Source organism: Parus major, chromosome 20, assembly GCF_001522545.3.
Source record: "Parus major isolate Abel chromosome 20, Parus_major1.1, whole genome shotgun sequence".
NCBI lineage: Eukaryota > Metazoa > Chordata > Aves > Passeriformes > Paridae > Parus > Parus major.
The window spans coordinates 13,884,802-13,907,083 of NC_031788.1; the positions used below are offsets into that span (position 1 = coordinate 13,884,802).

General features: G+C 50.2%; 1 protein-coding gene across 1 annotated transcript; it reads left to right on the plus strand.

Moving 5' to 3' along the window:
- Positions 1–537: 537 nt before the first annotated feature.
- LOC107213107 (transmembrane protein 189) lies at positions 538–21,730 on the plus strand. Its single transcript, XM_019008672.2, has 8 exons — positions 538–667; positions 5,767–6,090; positions 6,853–6,903; positions 9,831–9,950; positions 16,509–16,600; positions 18,069–18,213; positions 18,854–19,066; positions 19,824–21,730. The coding sequence occupies exons 1-8, from the start codon at positions 538–540 to the stop codon at positions 19,943–19,945; spliced, it is 1,197 nt and encodes a 398-aa protein (XP_018864217.1). The 3' UTR covers positions 19,946–21,730.
- Positions 21,731–22,282: the final 552 nt, after the last annotated feature.

The window sequence follows — 22,282 nt, forward strand, 5'->3', positions numbered from 1 at the left end:
CCCACAACAAACCCGGGCAGGGCCCGAGGGAGGGGCCGGGCTGCGGGCCCGCAGGTGCGGAGCTCGGGGCTGGCAGGGGCCGGGACGGGCACGCTCGGCCCGGGCCGGGGCTGTCCCGGGAGCTGCGGCCCCGAGCCCGGCCGGGCTCCGCTCGGGCACCGCAGAGCGGGGCAGGGCCCGCGGCCGGGGCCGGGCGCACATCGCTCCGGGTCCCGTTCCGCCCCAGGGGAAACCGAGCGGGAGAAACTTTTCCGAGTTCTTTTGGCAAAGCAGGGGGAAAGCTGCAAAGCAAAGACCGATCCCGTTACTCCCCAGGCCGGGCTCGCTTTGGGGAATGCCACCGGCAAGCAGAAGTGTCCGCAGGGACGTGCCCAGAGCCGCTTCCAGCGGCGAGAACAGGGCCGAGCGATGCGGGCTTGGGGCAGGGCACAGCCCCAGCTCCCCCCGGCAGGCAGAGCCCAGCCCAGCCGCCTCCCCAGCGCTCCCAACACCCAGGGGGGACTGGAAATTTGTCTTGGCGTATTCGCTTTGCACGATATGGAACAACTCTCGGGGCACACACGGGGTGGGGAATCGGTGCTGGAGCAGAAGGAGACACAATGGGGCTCAGAGGAGAGTGAGATTTGTGCGTCAGAAGGTGGAATCCAAAAGTTTTTAGATTTGCGGGGTAAGTTTGGGAAGGAAGACTGAATCCTGATGTCCGTTTTAATTAAAGACACCCACCTTGGGAATCAAACTTATATTTTCACTCTCTTACTCCCACATTTACCTGTCTACAAGCTGATGATTCATGCCCAGAATAAAGGACATTAATTTAAAACAAAACATATAATTAAAGGAAGTAGGAGTGTCCTCCCTCAGTAAAGAAGACCTAGCACTGCAGGGAAAATGACACTGCCTCTTAGAATAATGTGAAGCAATCCTGCGGTGTGGGAAATATTGTAACGTTAAGCCAGAGGAACAGGTATTGCATTATATGATTCAAACAGTCAACTGTTCTTAATGTTCAAACCTCAGAACTCTGAAAAGAGGAAGAATTTGAGAATCAGTCAGTGGATCATCAGACTTTTTCTTTCTTTTTTTTTAATTTTATTTTTATTTTCACATTTTAATAGGACTTTTTTGTTTGTTTCCATAACAAAAGCACCCTAACAGGTTTTCAGGATTCAAATATTTCTAGTTCCATCTTTATCTACCAAGTTAATCTTCGGTGAATGCACTAGAGATTAAATTGGAGCTGGGCCTGGCCAGAGAGCTGGGTCTGGAGATTGTAGTTGGAGCCCGTACCTTCATAAATACAAACATCTGTATTGGGTGCAAATACTGGCAAGTTGCAGTGAGCCAGGGCTTGTTCTTCTGGCTGTTTACTCCCTCATCCTGTGTCTTTATCCTGCATTCTGATCTGGCAGTTACATCCAGCGGCTGCCCCAACTGGCCCGTCCAACCGAACTCCTAAAAATCAGTCTCGTGTGTTTCCTACCCCGAACGGTGCCAGGGCCGCAGAGGCAGGAGCTCTCAGGGGGGTGACCTGCTACAGGCACAGCAGCTCTGCCTTGGCATTGCCCCAACAGGTCTCTAGTTTGTCGTGCTCCTCTGCTAAAGCCAAACGTTAAAACTGCTTGGTAAAATTCCCAAAGAGATTTTCAAGATGTTTTCGGAGATCCCAGTTTGCCCTCCTCAAATTTCTGCCCTATTCTCTGCTGCTCTGCAGTAGAAAGTTGTATTCCTGCTTGGAGTTAATCTTCCCTAACAAAATAAAATGTCTGTGCAACTGTCATGTGAAGCAGATTCTATCAGGGCTGGCGTGGCCCACACCTGCTCTCCCGGCCAGCGCTGAGTAATCCCGCAGTCACCCCGATCACGTCAGCTGGGGTGGTAATTCAGGTTGGATGCCCAGCTTGTCCCCTCCTTCCCTTCTCCCCCTCACCTCCCTGCTCTGCCTGGATCTCTTTCAACTTCCTCCAGCTCACCTCAAATCCCAACATCCACTCTCATGGAGCCAACGTCCGCTCTCAGCTTCTCATGGGAACCTTGTTGGCGGGACTAACCACTCATCCAAAACCCCAGCGTTCGGCAAGCAGGTTTTGAGCTAACTCTGGTCTCTTTTCAATTATTTCTGCACTTGTCACAACAAATGCATGGCCAGAAATGGGGGTTTTGAAATGGGAACAGGTGCAGAATGAGGCTCACACCGCAGGATTGAGCTGAGGCCTGGGCACACAGAGCTCTGTCCTTACGAGTGCCTGGCTTGGCCCTGCCAGATGTGCAGAGGCTGCTTTTAATTGTCCTGGAAAAGCTCCTCAGAGGTGCTTTAGGCAGGGAGATGCAGACATTCCTGGTAAAGGGACCCGGCACTGGCAGTAGCCCTTCTTCAGCTTGTCTCCCAACAGCAATTTTCATTAGAAAAGCAGCACTGCTGTGAAAAGCACCTTCCTTCTAGTCATTTCATGACTTCTTTTTTTTCAGAACTATTCAGCTAAGGGAGGAGACAGCAGAAGTCCCAAGTTACTTAGTAAGAACATAACATTTTTCAGAAAAGAATTCTGATGCAATATCATCCAGATTCCTCTACATTCACATGTGAAACAATCCAGACACGGGAGGAGAACAGAGGAGACCTGCATGGTGAAAAGGTGGAGGGAAGGGCCTCACCCTCACTGCTCATCTCTGTCATCAACTAAACTCTGCTCTGTCTTTGTACTGTAGACGCCTCAAATTTGCAGCTCTGGGCTCAGACCTACAGTAAGGCTCAGCAGAGGAATTTTCTTCCTGGAAATTGTCTTCATTTCCTGGATTTCTTGCAAGCTTTCCAGTTCACGCACTCCAGGTCTACAGCAGCTGTCTCTGGAATGACACCAGCTTTGGGGAGATGCTGTTAGTTTAGTGCTGATGGCTCAAACACTGAAATGTTTAATCAGAAGGTCTCTGGACCGAGGGTCATACCCTAGAAAGAGCCTGGCTGACATTTCTGATGTTTCTTGCTCAGTTTTGTCCCATTTATTATTTCCCTGGCAGTAACTCTTAGCAGGTCAGTAGGATCATCACTGCCATCCTGAGCTGCGGTGTGGAGCAGCAGAGGGGACAGAACAGGGCAGAGAGGGAGGAGAGCAGTGCCAGCAGCTGACCCTGCAGCAGTGCCTGAGGTGCTGTGGGCAGTGTGCTGGGGCTGGACACCGGGAGGGATCCCAGAGCAGTGTCCCTGCAAGCAAGCACGGCAGGTCTCTGGGGGGTAGGAGGGGACCTTGCCTGAAAGGCTGACTTAAGTAGAGCAGTGTTGCAATAAAGGCTGTAAAATAGAGAAGTAGCATTGAAATTTATTTCTGAGCACGTTGAGCACTTTCTTTCCCTTCTCCCTAGCCCCAGGTCTGTCTTTATTCAGCCTCTCACCATATGCCAACAACAACTCACCAGCTGTACCTGGTACAGGTTTGAAACGATTGCTCTCCGCTTGCCGTTCTCTGTAAAACAACAGCCCTTACGAAATGTCAGACAGGGACAATGTCTCAACTCAGAGAGAGGTCAACTCTCCTTCTGTCTGCCCCAACTCCTAGAGCAGGCTCGAGACTTTGCTTCATTTTAAGACAAAAAGGGATTGCCACACGCTTTGCCCGTCCTGCCCCGCAGCTGGATGCTGTGCTGGCAGTCCCAGGGGCAGGGAGGTGCTCGCAGGCTGTGTCTCCTGGCCTCCTTCGCTTCTTTTGTTACACACCAGAGTCCTCCCCCGAGTGCTCCCTCACCCTGTTCCCGTGTGACACGGTGGTGGGCTGTGACATGGTTTTTGTTGGTCTTCTGCTGATTTTCTGCTCACCTCTGACCCAGCAGGCTTGGCCTTTGCAGCCCTGCGTTGCTCAATCCCCCTTTATCTCCACGTCGCTCTTTGCCCTACCGGGCGCATGGAGACGACACCTGGAGACTGACACCGGTGGGACAACATCACCCAAACCCTCCTTGACCAGACAGAAAATTTTCCAGAGCAAACTTGAGGTCAGAACACCCACTCCATGGCTCTGAGAAACAAAGAAAGGAGGAAGAGTCAGAGCACACAAAGGCCCATGGAAGGGAGCAGGGACAAAGCATAACCCACAATCTCCATCCTGCATGGCAGAGAAAGTTCCTGCTGGAGCTGTCTGGCTGGAAGGGCTGTCAATCTGAGCAGGGACAGCAAGAGGTGACTTTGGATTTTATGAGTAGCCCATTTCCTTGTGCTTCAATAAAAATGGCAGAGAAGTTGCTGTCCACTAACTTTCCAAAAGTTCTCTGTAGCTGCCTGACATTTCCTGGGCAATTGCAGCCTCCTGCTTTGATGAATTTGTTACAGGTCATGTATTTATGACCTCTAGTGTACCCAAACTTTCAAAAGATCCATCAAGGGAAGATGAATTCTATCCTTCCAGGGTCCCCTGCGAAGTGTCAGAAGTTCCTAGTAACAGAACTTGGTAGCTCATTTAGGAAGTTTCTAAAAGAGGAGAACTCTTCCGAGGTCCTGAGGCTGTGGAACAGACAGCTTGAACTGCATGGGGTGTATGGCCAGGGGCGGCATAAAACAAGGGAAGTCTGAGAGGGTGACAGGAGAAGGGGCTTAGGTGAAGAAATAGATTTTTTCTTTATTAAAAGTCTGTGCTTTACACTGTACAAATACTTGTTTTCCATCTGCTCTCATCCTGTGTTGAGAACCACAGGGAAAGTGGGGCTGCCAGGGAATTGGTTCGGACTTGTTTGTGAGTGCTGGCACTCGGAACAGCCCCGGGGCTGGTCTGTGTCACCTGGCAGCTGGCTGTGTGCACGGGCTGCCAGGTGGGAGCAACCACGGTGCCCTGTCCTTCCCGTGCCGCGCTCCTCGGCCCCGTCATCTCCCACCTCTGCAGTTAGGAGGGGAGCCGTGGAGGGGCTGTTCCAGCTCTGCCACCCACTGCCACTTTCCCGTGCCGGAGAGAGTCCAGCGAGGAGCCGCAGCCGGTTCCTGCCCGGGCAGGAGCGGGGCCGAGCGCTCCCCGGGGATGCGCCAGGAGCCGGGACACGGCCGGGTGGCACCAGCGGCACCAGCGGCACCGGCTCTCGCCTCTCCGGTGCCGGGCAGGGGAGGAGTTCAGTGTGGAACGGGCTCCGCAGTCGTGGGAGGTTTCCCCGGTCCCGTCCGGGTCCGTCTGTTCCCGGCGGGGCTGAGGTGCAGCAGAGCCATGTCGAGGGCGCGGGGACCGGGCGAGGCTGTCCCGCCAAGGAGACCCCCGAGCCCCGCCCTGGGCGAGATCCGATCCCGTTCCCGTTCCCGCTCCCGTTCCCGATCCTGATCCCGGTCCCGGTAGCAGGCTTGGAGCGCCACCTAGCGGGCCGAGCCGAGCCGTGCCGAGCCGTGCCGGACCGGGCGTTACCGGGGCCTCACCGGGCGGGCGGAGCGGGACCGGAACCGTGCCCACGGACCGGTCACCGCTCGTGCCGTGCCGCTGTCCGGACAGGAGCGGCTCTGGTCCCGCCGATCCTAAGCCATTCTCCAAGGAAGAATCCCCCTCCACAGCCGAACTCTGGCGGCAATGTGCCGGTGTCTGTTCCCCCCGACAGCCCCTTGGCTCCGACGAACCGGGATCACCAACACACCTTGGGATCCGCTCCCGGGATCGTGCCTCAACCACAACCGGTTACACCTTCCTCTAACTTACACACTGGTACCGGGCACGTGTGGCCGCCTGTCGCAGACCCACGGGGAGCGTCCCGGGACCCGGTGAACCGCGGCTGTGGGGGCAGCGTACGGTCTCCGTTTGTGCTCCCCAGCCCGAGAGCACGGCCCGTGCCTCTGGCCCGGCTGGTCAGGGCAGCGGGCTGGCTCACCGAAGGCACCGGCAGCGGCGTCACTGTCACACATCACGGCAGCCACTGTCGCCGTGGTGGCGGCGGCTCCCGGGAGCAGCGCCCGCGCCGCCAGAGGGCGCGCGAGGCACCGGGCGGAGGGGGCGGTGCGAACGGTTCGCACCGCCCCCTCCGCCCGGTGCCTCGCGCGCCCTCTGGCGGCGCGGGCGCTGCTCCCGGGAGCCGCCGCCACCACGGCGACAGTGGCTGCCGTGATGTGTGACAGTGACGCCGCTGCCGGTGCCTTCGGTGAGCCAGCCCGCTGCCCTGACCAGCCGGGCCAGAGGCACGGGCCGTGCTCTCGGGCTGGGGAGCACAAACGGAGACCGTACGCTGCCCCCACAGCCGCGGTTCACCGGGTCCCGGGACGCTCCCCGTGGGTCTGCGACAGGCGGCCACACGTGCCCGGTACCAGTGTGTAAGTTAGAGGAAGGTGTAACCGGTTGTGGTTGAGGCACGATCCCGGGAGCGGATCCCAAGGTGTGTTGGTGATCCCGGTTCGTCGGAGCCAAGGGGCTGTCGGGGGGAACAGACACCGGCACATTGCCGCCAGAGTTCGGCTGTGGAGGGGGATTCTTCCTTGGAGAATGGCTTAGGATCGGCGGGACCAGAGCCGCTCCTGTCCGGACAGCGGCACGGCACGAGCGGTGACCGGTCCGTGGGCACGGTTCCGGTCCCGCTCCGCCCGCCCGGTGAGGCCCCGGTAACGCCCGGTCCGGCACGGCTCGGCACGGCTCGGCTCGGCCCGCTAGGTGGCGCTCCAAGCCTGCTACCGGGACCGGGATCAGGATCGGGAACGGGAGCGGGAACGGGAACGGGATCGGATCTCGCCCAGGGCGGGGCTCGGGGGTCTCCTTGGCGGGGCAGCCTCGCCCGGTCCCCGCGCCCTCGACATGGCTCTGCTGCACCTCAGCCCCGCCGGGAACAGACGGACACGGACGGGACCGGGGAAACCTCCCACGACTGCGGAGCCCGTTCCACACTGAACTCCTCCCCTGCCCGGCACCGGAGAGGCGAGAGCCGGTGCCGNGGCCCGCGAGCTGGCCGAGCTCTACTCGCCAGGTGAGGCGGCGCGGACGGGCGGGGCCCTCGGGCCGGGTGTTCGCGGCGGCTCCCCCAGGACCCGTTCCCCTCGATTCCGGTTCTCCCGGGCCCGGCTCCCCGCTGGCCCGGTTCTCCCCGGCCCGGCTGCCGGCCGCTCGGGGGCCGCGGAGGAGCGTCCCCAGGCACACACTGCCCGGACCGGCCTTCTCCTCCCCAGAGCCCAGGGACAAACACCGAGCCTTCCCCTCTGCAGGCAGCTGGGCTCGTGCGGCCACAGCACGAGGTGACAGCGGAAGCTTTGCTGCAGAACATCTGCTCAGTGAGCTACCCTGAGATCTCCGGGCCTGGCACCTCAGAAAGCAGCACAGGGATGCTGGAATTCCTGTTTCGCTTTCCTTATGCTTAGAACTTGCCAAAGAGGCTTCAGTTTGTGATTTGAGCTCAGGAAATTACGGTTTGCACTGTGGAAATAATTGCAACTCCTTGTAGAAAAGCCATCATTTGTTTTTAGCTTGCAGTGAGAAGAGTGGTGGGTATTCCTGCCATGCCTAGTGAATCCATTCTCTGGTGAAGGATTAGGGGAGATGTGTTTTCAGTATCTTGTGGTTTCCAGCAGGTCAGCTGAGCCCAGCTTGCACATCCGAGGCAATTCCTGCACAAGTAGGTGATGATAAGGAATGCAAGGCCTTTGTTGGTTTGTGTGACTGGGACAAGTTTGCCCATTTCAGTTTCTTTTGCTCAGCTCCTGGTTGCCTTGAGAAGGTCCTGTGTGACACCTTTCAGCTGCTCTGGTCTCTGCAGAGCTGATTCCTTTTGTGCTTTACACAAAAGCAGTCACTGACTTTACTACTGCTTTGGCTCATAAGGAAAAGATTTTCCTCCCTGAAGAGCTTGCTGCCCTTCTCACTGGCTGTAGCACATGTACAGTGATATGTCAGAGAGCTGAGGGTGTATTAGATATGCAGGTTTCTTCTGGCATTACATAAATAATTTACATAAGCAATGCCAGAATATGTATTATGGTGGAAGCATATCATGTTCATATTCTGAATTTGTAAGAGCAGGGATTACATTGAATTGCGCAGAGTGAACATGACTGGAATATTTCCCTGATTTCTTTAAGCGCTTACTTTGTGGCTTTGGCACTTCATTCCTTCACACAGGACACACGTTGGGATTTGAGTGCCCTTTAAACACAAGTTATCAGTGCTGACTCAGTTCCTTGACTGATTTGCCTTCCCAGTGCAGAGTTGAGGCTGCAGTTTTGAACATGGATATCTCAAGAGCCATCCTGGATCCCTGTGTTCAGAGGTGTTTGCCCACACTGGACTCAGGGGACTTGCCAGCCTCCTTTCCAGCACTCAGCTAATTGTTCCATGAGGATCTACCCACTTAACTCCTCTAATCAGGGTGTGGTTTTCTTATACAGGATGTGAGTGTTAATTAACTCTTACTTTCATTACTCCAGGGATCTCTTTATAGAATCACCCATGTTGTGACCTGATGCTGCTGTCAAATATGGCTGTTCTTGTGTCTTAATTTAATTTTACTGTTCTCTCCTCTGCCACTGCAGAGGGTGTTAATTTATATACCCATGGCCCTTTAAAACTTGTAAAACTGACCTGTCAAAGCCTTTGCTCACACTTCCAAATATTGCCTTGTAGGCACAGTGGAGATAAGACTGATCCTCCATTTATGTTCCTGCTCATTGCGTGGCACAGTTGAGAAGGAGGACTTGATTTAGCATTTAGGAGGAGAAATTTGATCAGGCATTAGGTCAGCAGAGAGGAGGAGTAGGACAGAAGCTGAACACGTGCCAGGCCTGAGAGTGCCTCTGCTCCTGGGAGAGCATGTGCACCTCCCTGAGCTTTCCTTGTGCCCTGCTAGAGGCAGTGGGGAAGGGGCTGTGGGGTAACTGCTCTGGGGAGCCCTGGGCAAGAGGAGGCTGTGCTGGCTGACCCCTAAAACAGCCAGGGGCTGGCCTGACAGCTCCTGTGGGCTTTAAGAGCTGCCTGCATCCCCAGCCCTTCTGGTGGCAGTTCAGATCTTCTTGGCCTTGGGTATTAAAGGTCTGTTTCTGTGCCCTAATCCTGCAGGTCTCACCCTGAGTGCTCCCTGTGCTCTGCCTCAGCACCTCGTGGGGATCCAGCAGTGAAGAACAGGGAGCAGCTTTCTCTGCTAATCTGATACTCCAAGTGCTCCCGTACTCTGATGTGCCTGTTCCCTTTTTAGAGGCAGTAAATGATTTTTTTTGGAGGTACAAAGTGGTACAGCAAGGTGCCAGAGAGAATTTGTGCCAGTTCTTTCTCTTTTCTTGTTCTGTCCCTTGTCATCTCAGAGTGGCTGAGAGTTCCCAGCCTTTGCCTGGGAGCAGGAAGGCACAGACAAGACAACAGTTCAGGGAGAAGCTTCAGGGGAATACTTGTGACGTTAGACAAGCCATTCCAGGGCCACCAAAATACAGAATGGTGAGAATGGTGCTTTTCCTGTTAGTACAACAGCTTTATTTAAAATCTCAGAGCTTGTAAATATTACAGATCACAAGGTGATTAAAATATGTTTGAGGCCAGAAATTTGTTCCCAGATTCAGCCCTTCCAGCAACACTGAATATTGGATGAAATGCAAATTGAGAAAAGATGTGATGTGGAGGAACTTCATGCCAGCAATCTCAGGGAGAGGGAAACTAGGACAGTGTGAGATGGTGTCTGATTTGGCCCTATTAATTGGACAAGGGCAGAGGGAAGAGGTTAGTATTGGCTCGGGGAAGAGGAATGTCCTTTGACAAAATGTGTGCCCCTCCCTTGGACAAAAAAGTTCCTGTTTCAGTTCTCTGAATGGAGCAAGTCATCCAGGCAGTAGAATGGTCTGTCTCTGTTATTTCAGACTTCAAAATGTCCTCTCAGATAAAGTAAAACATGCTTTTTCCCTTTTTTTTTCCCAACAGGAAAGAGACTACAAGAATGGATCTCTGTCATCTTATGCTTCTCTCTGATCTGCTTCAACTTTTACAATCTCCTCTTGTACCTGCGGCTGGAACACACGCCCTCGGTCCTCCTTGGGATATGTGAGTGGGAGCTGCTTGCTGCCCTGCTCAGGGCAAGACTGCTGTGATGTGGGAGGAAAGGGAGAGGGACATTTGTGTGTGAGCCTCTGAAACTGAGACCATCTGCACAACGTGTTACTGCTTTGTCTTTGCATTTCAGTGGTTTCTCAGTGTCTCAGAGGGGAAGTTGTGATGTAGCTGTGTAGGTTTGGTGTTCTTGGGTAGTCACTGCAAGTGTAAGGACTATTGAGAAGGAAAAGAGCTGTCAGAATGGTCAGAGTTGGAAACAAAATACATTGATTGACAAAAATATTCACAAGAACTTTCAGAAAGCAGAAGCTCAAGGGAAATGTTATAAAAGGTGCTTCAGTCATCAAACTGGCTCCATTTCTGGGACTGCAGACTGAACACAAGAATTTTGGAAAATTGTACTTTCACGTCAGGATGTGATGTTTGGATTCTATCCTGAATGAAGACTTTTTCCAGGAGTATAAGAAAAGTTGATTCCACGTGATCTGTGGAGGAGAGTAAGAACCAGTGAAGGATGCTGATAGGATGTTCAGCTCCTGTGCTTTAGAAAAAAATAGCTTTCCTATAAACTGTATGTGGTATGTTAGAAGAGGATGGTATTCGTTCATAATCAGAGCTGTACATTGCTAATGAGTTCAAACAAAGCTCACCCAAAACACTGCACCAGGTTCAAGCAGTGGTACATAAGAGAAGCTCTGAATTTCTGCCAGTGCTGGGACGTGCTGGTTCCTGATGTCTGCATAGAGGTTTTTGGCTTTGTTGGGGCTGGGGGCGAGCAGTGTCCTCCACTGTGAGTCACTCCAGCTCTCTTGGCCTAATTCAGGCTTGCCTGCTCTCAGCTGATGGGGTGGAGGTGTTGGGAGGAGTGGAGAGAACATGGCATGGGAACTGCTCCGTAGGGATGAGGGCAGATCCAGACGCGAGAATCAGCAGTGATGGTTAACCTGTGGTGCAATCTGTCTGCAGCTGGCTTTCATCTCAAAGTTAATATTGATAAAAGCTGGGCTTCTCTGATATCCTGGTTACTGGTTTAACTGATAAAGCAGCCAATTCACTGATAATAGTATTTAATTAGTAGTGAATGATTAAAGTAGCAGAATCTGGATTCTGTGTAAATAAAGTGGTGTGGAAATAACTGATACTGTGTACAAAAACGAGTGCCATAAAATAGTAAGTGCTTCAGGCTATCTTGTTTTGTTGCCTTCAATACATTATTTCTCCAGGTGAAGTGTGAATGATGTCTGTAATTCACAGTGATTATTAGGTTTTATTGCATATTGTGAAAGTCATATCCATAAAAGTCCTGATTCCTAAATACGTGAGCAGCTCCATGGGCACAGTTGGGAATCCTGAGTCACCCACAGGGTGAGCTGTGTTCCACTGACAGCTTCCCTCAGGCTTGGTTTGGAATATTGACCTTTGAGCTGAAGTCACAAAATAAACATTCTGCTAATAAAGATGGAGCTTTAGATCAAGTTCCTGCCAGGTCTTTGGGAATCTGAAAGGGGTCACTGTTCCAGTGGGCTGGATCTGTTCTGCTGTACAAACCTGTTCACTGCATGGGGACCCTCTGTGTGCTCTTATGTAAATGTGTATTTTCTTTTAGGAAATGAAGAAGTTTGAACATCCTGCATGATTTCACTGAGCCTAAACCCTGTGTCTGTAATTAAAGGCCGTGCCATGGCTTCTTTCTTTCTGCCTTCAGAGGCACACAGAATTGTGAGACGAGTATTGCTGTAAATACCCTAAGCTGGGCATTCTTGGGGCAGGAAGGATGTGCTCCTGCTGCAGCTGGCATCGGGCAGCACGTCCCTGGCTGTGTGCTGTGGCTGTGCTGAGTCACTCTGTGTGCACAGGGGAGTGCAGCACTGAGGGGACACCTCTGTGCCTTTGCTTCAGCTCTTGGGCTGTGTCGTGTCCTGATGACTAAAGATGAGCTTGCTGGACAGGAAGAGCCACATGACTCTCTTGTCTTCCAGGCTGGTTTGGCAGAGATGAGACAATTTCCTTCCCCTCCTCACCTAAAAAAAAATAAATAAATAAAAAGTATATATATATATAAAAAGTGTGGGAGAGGATGGATTTCTGTTGTGGCTTGTGCTAACTCCAGTCATGTCGTTCTGGATTCCTCAGCTGCTGGGCAGCCATGGAACTGTTCCTCTTGCTGCAAGCTGAGAGCAGTGCAGATGTGAGTTTGGTGTTTTATTTGCATGCACACAAGGACCCAGTTAACTCAGGCAGCCCTGGCTGGGAATGGGGCTGGGGAGGAGGTTGAACACCCCCGTTTTTCCCACTGCAGCAGGACAAGGTCCCAGCAGGGCCACAGAACCAGAGCAGCCTCTGCCACTGTAAGCAAAGGTTGGGAGTGCCAGGGACAAGGCTGGCAAAGGGATTATTGTGTGGTAAGCAGAAAATCCTCACCAAGATGTGTAATATCAGGCTCAAAAGCTCTTGTACCTTCAGGTGAGCTTATGGTGTCCTGCATGTTCAATATACATGAGCTGGGTGTATAGTTCATACACTAATAACTTCTAGATAAAAAGTTTGGCAAGTTACAGTATGAATCATGGTTTTAATTTTCATCTCCTTCCTCCTATTTTTGTATAGGGTTTTACACCCCTTCTTTCCAAGTTGGTTGACTTGTTTCAGACATTTGACTCTTGTTTGCAGCCACATTTGTTCATGACAGGGACTGCTCATTGCAGTCTTACAAAAGAAGAAGAGTTAACTTTGTGTTGTAATTTGTTTATATTCCTAAGAACTGCCCCACATAGGACAGATATCTCTAGGAACATCTTGTTACATGATACAAGTTGCAGTTAATTACTGCTCTCTTGAAAGATGGGCAACTGATTTTTTTAACCCATTTGAGGTACGCATTTCATTATTGCAGAGGCTGTGGGCTAGCCAGAGAGAGCACACAGGAAGAAATCACTTAGTGCAGTTTCAAAATAGAAACTGGATCTCATCAAGGCCCAGAACCTCTTTGTTTTGAGTTCCAGCAGCTCTGCAGGGCTGCCCTTGGCCAGCTGCATTGCAGAGCCAGACACTGAGTGTGTAACACACAAAAGCTGTGGCACACATTGGAGAAAAAACACTCCAGAGACATCAGTGCTGGCTGAAGTGAGTGCTGGGCACGTGGGTCAGGTGTTTTAATTTTGTTTTAAAAGGTTCTTGAAATGACACCAGGAACCCCAGCTAGCAAAAGATCCTTTACTTCAGTGCTGGTCCAAGTAAGTCACTTCTCACCCACCTGAAGTCACCATCAGTTAGCTGTGGGTAATTTTGTGTTTCCATTCTCAGCAGCATCATCTCTTGAAGAGGGAAACTGCACCAGGTGTGATTGAAGAGAGGGATTTGATTCTGTTACCCTTTGCAGGGAAGCTTTGTGTGTCAGCAGCAGGGTTTGTGTTCTGCTGTGGGTGCCTTGGGCAGAACCAGGCTGGGTTCCTGTGAAGCCTGGGTGGGTCAGGCACCAGGAGGAGGAGGAGGAGGAGGAGGAGGAGGAAGGTGTTGCTGTGGGAAGGGAAGTGACCTGCTAGAGTTATTGCCAGCTTGCACTCCCCAGGTGATGCTGCACTGCTGTCAGTTCTTGGTGTGGCTGGGGTTGGGGGTGGGCTCCTCGTGGGTGCCCAGGTGGGGCAGGGTCTGCCAGGCCCCTGCCCTGGCACTGCAGGGACACTGCTGGCACTGCCCCATCCGTGTCCCCACGGGTCTGCACGGGGACAAAGGCAGCTCTGTCTGCCTGTGCAGTTGTCAGGGCTCTCTTAAAGTTACAGCCGACTTTGGCTGGAGGATTGAGTTCATCAGGTGGTGATTCTGAGCTGTGCTTTTGCAGATGAGTATTTGCTTTAAGGTCTGCTGCTGTTCAGCCCTGGAGGAGACAGGACCCCGGTTCCTTGGGGGCCTCCTTTCACTGCAGTGTCCAGCTGTACCCCAAGGATGCCCTGCTGGGGAGCAGAGCTGGAGCAGGACCTTGGTCCCAAGGGTTCCAGAGCAGGGAGTAGCCTCAAGGAGAGGTGGAGTGCCAGGTGTGCCAGGGGAGCTGCTGAGCCTGTCCCTGAGGCTGTCCCTGTCCCTGAGGCTGTCCCTGTCCCTGCAGTGTGGGTACTGCAGGCAGGACTTGCTGGAAACCCTGGTTACAGTGGGATTGGTAAAACTGCTGTGCACACTGATACATTTGCTGTCCCAGCCCTGCTTTTGGGCACTCTCAGGTCCACTCCTGACTGAAAGTTTCTCAGCTTTATTAGCCAAAATTATGAACTCTCTTGTTTTGCTTTCAAGCTGCTACAGTTTATACTTGTTGGAATGTCCAGGGATCATTATCTTAGCCTTGTAATGTGCCATGATATCAAGCCCCTGCCTTCTGTGTTCTGAAGGTCACTAAATGGAGACTGCAGGTGACCAAGGCATTTTATTTCTTAAGCATATAAGTGACAAAAAACTGGTACTTTGGTATATTGATATTTAGACAACAAGATTTTTTTCTGTGTGAAGTTAGCCACGCCAACCCTTTAGTGCTGTTTGACCAGTTTACACAGTCACTGATTAAACATGACTGTTCTCAGTGATGTTACACAATAGCACCAAGTTATTTAATAACACCTTATCCTGGTTTCTTCCTCTGCAGAGACTCTAACTGAATTTTTACAGTAAATGTGAAACTTTGTATACTTTGATGTAAGACTTCCAGGTTACAATTTGATCAATCTATCTACGAAAAGCCAGGCTTATGCTTGGCTCATAAAATGTGGGTGAAGTACAACTTTTGATGGTAAATATGCACAGCAGTTTTGTCTCTCAAAGCTCCTGTGGGGCCTCCTCCTTGTGCAAGCCCCAGGAGCAGCTTGGCCAAGGGAAGTGGTTTGAGAGTCACCCACAAGAGCAGAGGCTGCAGGTTGTCTCTGAGTTTGAAGCAGTGAAGAGATGGAGAGGGGCCTTTCCTGGGTCACAAAGCGTACACATCCCGTGGTTTGTGAGCAGGGCACGAGCAGGACAGAGCTGTCCCGTGTCGAGTGTTTGCTTGGATACTGGCTGGAGTCCCTTGGTGCACCTCTGGGCTCTGCTGGGCTGCCCTCCTTCCTCCTTATTCTGCAGCCCACCTGCAAACCAAACATGTCAGTGTTGTAAGCAAGTCCTGCAGCTGGAGTCCTCCTGTGTCCTCCTGTGTGCTCCAGCATCGCCCCCTGCTCAGGGACAGCCCCTGGATGGGCCGATCCTCACCCTCTCTCAGGAAGCTGGAGGAAAGCTGATGGGTGTGGGTTGGGACGTCCCTAATGCTGCACTGAGCTGCCTTCTGGTGAGTGTTGAACCCACAGTTTGCAGTTCTGTGCCTGAGCTGGGGTTATCTTGCTTTTCCTGACTGTGTGGTTAACACTTCACCCGTGCTCAGGGCTGTCAGTCTCCTCTCACCCTCCCAGGTCCCTGACAGAACATCGAGATCTTTCACCACCTCTGAGCAGCAGCTGAACTCCTGTGCCTTGTTCTTGCCGTGTTGAGTGAAGGCAGTGCTGGGTGTGGGAGGGTGCTGAGCCCAGTTCATCAGTGGGACGTGTCCCCTGAGCCCGGGGACAGGACACACCGAGTGTCACCGTGCTGGTCCTGTGGAACCTCAGCACAGCTCTTGCTCCTTTATTGCAGCTCATCCTCAGGAGCGCAGAGGAGCGAGCACATCCTGCTGCAGTACAGAACAGGATTGCTGGCAGTTAGGGTTTTTCCCAATTGCTTCAGTATAATGCACTGCTCCAGGCACCCTCCATTCTTCCCTGGGCCAGCTGACATCAAAGCAACACCACGAACATCTACTGAATTGTCAGTATTTTGCCTCAATTTGTGTTGCTGTTCCTGCAGTTCTTTCACTCGGATGATGCAGCAGCTGGAGGCAAGGCAGGCTAATGGGGCATTACCTCCTGAGAATGGCATTTGAGTTGTTGCAAAGAGAAGTGTGTTTGGATATCTTCCCCTGAACCCAGGCTGTTTGCCCTTTCAGCTGCCAGCAGCAGATCTAAACGCTCTTGTGTCCCACCCGCTCTGAATCAACAACAAATGTACAGAAGTTACTGCTTACAAAATAAGCTGTCTTCAGTGTAATAAGGGGTAGATAAAGAATGAAGTGTCTCCTGCTGCATTTAAGACTTTGGGCCAGCTGGATAATGGACTCAACAGTGGGGGCTGATTTGTAATATGAAAAGAGCTTTTTTATTTCTTCCCCCTTTCTGAAAATGAAAGGTGGGGGGGAAAGACTGCAGAGGTGAGGGGTCAGCCAAGCAAAAGGTACCCACTAGGGGAGGTATTTCTGTTCTGTAGGAGATGGGTGAAACACAAACACAGATTTGATGAAGAATGTTTCTGCCCAAATGGTGTCTTGCTAACCTCTTTTTCCTAATTGCCTGAGCGTATGTTCATTCAGACTGGGTAGATCACATGTGCTTGTAAATAGCTAAGTTAGAGGCAGATTAACAAATAAACTTGTAAAACAAGAATAAGATGTGACTGAGTCAGTAAAAATGCTGTGTTTGTCTGACTCTCTCTCTCTCTCTCTCATTCAAGTTGCAGGAGTTATTACAGCCGACTTCCTCTCAGGATTGTTCCACTGGGGAGCAGATACCTGGGGATCTGTGGAGCTGCCCATCATTGGAAAGGTCTGACATTGTTATTCTTGAGCTTGAAAAAGTCCTGAAGTCCCTTCTGCAGCACTGGCAGTGCTCCAAGCTGGGCTCTGTGCCACACCAGCCCTGGGCACGGCTGGGCAGGGCTGTGTGTGCACCTGGCCTGGGGGACACGTGAAGGGTGGCACTGCTCCCTTTTGTCACCTGCCTCGAGGCTGGCAGGGCTGCAGTGCCAGTGTTTGCAGACCTTTCAGGCTCTGTGGGAACAGCCTGTGACACCACAAGTGCTGGAACCTGGCTGGGCACTGTGGGTGTTCAGAAGGTCAGGAACACAGATTTGGAGAGTTGTCCCTGCAGCTGAACTCCTAAAAATGTGTGAAACCTGAGGCTGCTCCAGGAAGAATCTTCCCAGTTTCCACTTGTACAGCCCCTGCTGTAACACAGGAATAATATTAGAACAGTGGTGACTGAAGATTTATTTAGAGATGTGTTACACATCTGCAGCTACAAATGCCAGTTGCTTAGTGGAAGCTGCACTGGCTTCTGTAGTAAGCAACAATCTGTTTTCTTAATTAAATGTCTTAATAGCTACCATTAATTACTCATCCCAGTGCAATATTAGAAGGACTGTTATTTAAAAAAAAAAAAAAAAAAAAAAAAAGTGGGCTATTGCTTGTTACTACCCAGAGTTACACAAACTACAACAGCAGAATTGAAACTGTTGAGTTTGGTTTGTTTTTGTTCACCTTCAATAGACTAAATAGTCTTGAACCCCTGTATCTCTGGACCAGAGTTTAAATCATTTTTAAAAGCCCTACTGCTAGAGACCCTGCACTAAATAACCACGAGCTGAGACTGCTCAGGACAGCTTTGCACAGGCTGGACATGCTGGAAGTGTTAAAGGCAATTCAGTGACTGGTGTGACTGTTGTACTGTTTGACACAGTAAAACAACTGCTCTGTGTGTTCAGATGTGATTTCTGCTCATAGAGGTGACTTCTGTTTGTCTTCCACTGCTTTGTCCAGTCACTTCATTTGCATTTAGTCTGTTAGTGCTGGCGTCTGTAGCCCATAAATGTAGTAGGCTGAATCCTGATTTTTTTAGTGTTTTTTTCCCCCTTGGTTGATTCTGCTTAGCAAGTGAATTTCACAGGTTTATTTTGCCTGAGAAATTAGGGTCCTAATGCTTTGTTTTTAAGATTACATGCAAAAGGCCCTAAGTGAACATTTAGAAGAATAAAACTAAAAAGCAAAGAAAACCTGGATTTGGTTGTGGGAACTGAATTGCTTTGCAAATGTAAATCAAATGATCTGAAGTGTCATGATGACAAAAGTTGGAATCCTGCTTACATACTTTGTACTGTGGGATTCTCTTCAACTCAGTCATCAAATTGGAGTGTATGAGAGGGTTTTTGGGTTTGTTTGGGTTATTTTTTGTACTATTTTTCTTTTCCAAGACCGTTATTGAGTGTGGTATTGTGTTTATTCAATTATTTTCCCAGGCTTTCATCAGACCCTTTAGGGAGCACCATATTGACCCCACAGCAATCACCAGGCATGATTTCATAGAGACCAATGGAGACAACTGCTTCATGACACTGGTCCCCTTGGCAAACATGGCATACAAATTTGTTTCTTTTTCCCCAGGTAAGCTGTGGATTTAGCATTCTTGTTGCTATTGAATGAACACTTGTCTGTGTGAAGTTTGGAGAAATCCATGGATGTGAATGACAAGAAATAGCTGTTGGAAGCATGGTGCTCCTGGCAGGAGGGAGGGAAGCTTGTTTTTCTTTGAGGTGTGGTGGCAGAAGGTGGCACAGTGAGGTTCTCCAGCTCAGCAGAGGATCTGGGGCTGGAGAGGTATGCAAGGAAGGTTAGAAGTTATGTTAAATACTCTTTTTGTAAGAGGGACCGAGCTGTGAACATCTGGGGAAACTCATTGTTCCAAAGTGTGTAACACAAAACAATGCTTCATCTCTGGCCACAAATACTTTGTGTGCAAACCAGAAGTTAAGAACTAAAGGATCAAATTAATTTTTTTACGGTAAACTCAGTTTGACTTCCTGTTTGTGGTGTGTTGACAGACTCTGGCACTTAGCAGCCAGTCTTGTGATATTTGGGAATTGCTTATGGCTCACTGGCTCTTGTGATACTTCTGCCAAAGCAGCTTTGGTGAGGCCTTTGTCAGCTCCTGCAGCAGTAGGCAGCTCTGGCTGGGCAGGACATTGTCCTGGTGGAAATGTGCCTTTCCCTGGTGGTGCTCACAGCTGCCCGTGGTGTTTTGCAGAGGTGCTGTGTGAGACCTGTCCCTGGGAGTGTTACGTCTTTGCCCTCATCATCTTCATCACCATGACGAACCAGATCCACAAGTGGTCCCACACGTACTTTGGCCTTCCACGCTGGGTGATATTCCTCCAGGACTGGCACATCATCCTGCCCAGGAAGCACCACAGGATCCACCACGTGTCCCCACACGAGACCTACTTCTGCATCACCACGGGTACTGCCCCCAGGGCCCAGCACAGCTGGGACACACCTGCACAGTCCTGCAGTTCACTGCCAAAACTGCAGCTGGGCTTCTGCATAACAAGGGGGGGAGGTTTGTGATCAGCTCAGGGAAATCACAGCCTGAGGGAGCAGTCAGTGGTGCTGAGATCTGACTGCAGGGGGTCTTGCTGAGCTCAGGCCACTCTTGGGGTTTGTTCACTAAAGCTGCTGTTCCTTCAAAAGAGCAGAATGTCTGCAGCTGCTCAGGAATGCTCATTTCTAAAAGCCAGGCTTCTGGGTTTTCAGCATCCACTCATTCTGACTCAGAGGAATGGACAGGTTTTGCAGAAAGCTTTAGCTTCCTTTTGTATCTGTACAGGTGGGAATGCTCAGTCACCAGTGTTGCACGATCCTAAATAAGATATCAAGTTAATTAGACAGCTGGAAATAAACCACTCTGGTTCTTCATTCTGTCATTGGCTTCGACAAACAGTTCATGTGGGTTTTGAAACCTCTGCCAAGAAAAAAATCTCATTCTCATTAACAGGATGTCATGTAGAAACATGGTACAATTAAGAAGCCTGACTTGACAGATGGTGGCAAAAATCTTGCCACCCAAAGAGCTATTTTTAAGTCCTACTATGTCCTGAAAGTTTAAGCATGATCATTTTTAGCAGTATTGGGCTGATTGCTTTTTTTTTCTCATTAAAAAAAGTTGAACTTTGGATGCTATGACAAACTAATCCTCTTTTTCCTTTGCAATCCCTTAGGGTGGCTGAATTATCCGTTAGAGAAGATAAGATTTTGGAGATGCTTGGAGAATATCATCCAAGGACTTACTGGGGAGAAGCCAAGAGCAGATGACATGAAATGGGCTCAGAAAATCAAATAACTTTTGCCAGCCTTCTGCAATCCTTAACTTGTTGCCAATGTTGTTTTTAAAAGAAAAAAAAAAAAAGAAATAAAGCCATCAGCCAAATTCAAGACCTGCAAAGAAATAACAGACTCTAAAGCACAAACTAAAAAGTGCTAACACAAACTGCAATGAAAAGAACTAATTCTTAAAACAATACTTGAAATGAAGATGATTACTCTCACTGAGCACCTTTTTGTGTAGCCATGTCTGCTTACACCTTAGAAGTTGCTTTGTCGCTGTATCCGTGAGGTACCGGGCACGCCAGAGGCAGCACAGGCACTCCAGGGGGACGTGGGGGCGTAGGAATCGTGTGTTGTATCAACATTATTGAACACTTCCCAAACAGCTTCTTGCCTAAGACCTACAGGGAGAGCGGTGACGAGTTTGTCACTCGGTGGTGGAGTGCAAGGGCACTGCATGAGAGCAGTGAGGGGAGCAGTGGAAGCCTGTAAAATCATGTTCAGTGCACTCAGTGACTGATGGACCTACAGCTCTGTCTTCGCTATCATGTTCAGCCTGATTGATGTCATGTGGAACAGACCTCGAGAATCCTGCTCCTCCAGGGGGCCACCAATCCTCAAGTGTCTTCAGTTTCCCTTAAAACAGAATTGTTCTACTCTCCACGTGGAATTGAGCAAACAGTTTCTGCATAAGCCTTCAACTTCAGGAGCCTCTGGAGGAGAGGGAGGGCACCCTACAGCACGTGTCTGTTCGTGTGGAGTGCTCACTGCTGAGTCTTCTATTAAATGTTTCCTACCCTAACAATAAACGTTTGAAATAGTTCTAGCATTGGGCACACTGCAAATAGCTGTATTCAAGACCTCAAGGTATCAAACTCGTAATGTTAGAAGGGAAATGTCAATGACTGGTGTTTTGTTCTTTTTATTTTTTTTTTAAGGTGCTTGCTCATTTCTGTAAATAATATAAAGCCTTAATCTCTTCTGGTGTAATGGAATAATATTTTAATGTGATGTTTGAATGTATATAATATATTTATAACAAAGCAGTTGGATAATACTAATCATGTTGAAGTCTTATTGCTGTTTTTCATTGCTGCACTGGCAGCACGTAGCACCAGAGCTGGATCAGTGGTTGCACAACACCTGGTGCAGTCCCACACCTGAGACACCAGGCAGCCTGTCACAGCTTGTTTGGGCTGGAGTGATCATCTGCCAGCGTTTCAGGAGCTTGGCTCTATGTTATACCACACTGCTACACCTTTCAAGAAGTGTAAGTAATTGATTCTGCTCTGGATGCAAAGGTGTGACCCCAACTGAATTGGGATGAAGAAGTTTCTCTGAAAACATCCAACAGGCACTTTATCAAGTTAATGTGATTTGGGTCTTGTTTAATTCTTGCCTGCCTGAAAGCTTACTGATGATCAAATGTAAGGTACATTCCCTCCTCTAGTTGTAAATTGTGTTAAATTCAAACTGCCTCTTCCCAAAGAGCAGGGTGAGAGGGTTTTGAGTCATGGGTTTAGACTGACCTCGATCTCCACTTCTTCAGATATGGTGGATGGATTCTGAATGAGTTGGGAGCTGGCAACTCGCCTTCAGTGGGAAGTGCTGAATGCAGGTGCCTCTGAGCTGGGTTCTGCAGATTAAAATCAAAGCTGGTACCTTGGTCACAAAATATTTCATGTAAGTTCAGACCCTTGGAGAACCTTATGCCATTACATGAAACTGTTTTCTGTTCCCATTGCCACAGTCAATACCAGGTCTCTGTGCAGCTTTGACATTAAAGAATTCTTCCACTTCAGAAGGAGTCCCAAAACGTTTTCAGTTGATTGTGGAGAGCTCTGGACAGAACTGGGTGGATGTTCAGGGCTCCTGTGTAAACCAGCCTGAAGGACTGGGTCCTCTGAGAGCTCTTTTCACCTCAGGTTTAAATGCCAAGTGAGCAGCACTGGTGCAGTGGATGGAACAATTGGATTTGGGACACAGAAATCACCAGAATTTGAACTTCCAAAGTGCTGTTTAAGGCATTGCTGCTGCCCAAACCTCCCTTGGCCGCTGTCACCCTACTGGAAACAAATCTGAGCTACTCATACTGGTGGCTGCTGGGACTATTTATCTGTTAATCTTGTTTAATTAGGAGAAACTGGGACAGAGTTAATCTGCAGCTGCATTTTCCACGTGGATGCTGTGCTGGGCTCCTGGGGCAGCGCTGGCTCTGTGGCTCCCCTCACCCGACGTGCCTGCGGCTCCCAAGGTCCCTGTTCCACCCCTTCAAGGACGTGGATGCTCCCACAAAATCAGTATGGCAATTCTGCAGCAAAAGGCTGCCTGGCTCCTTCTTAACAGCTGTAAA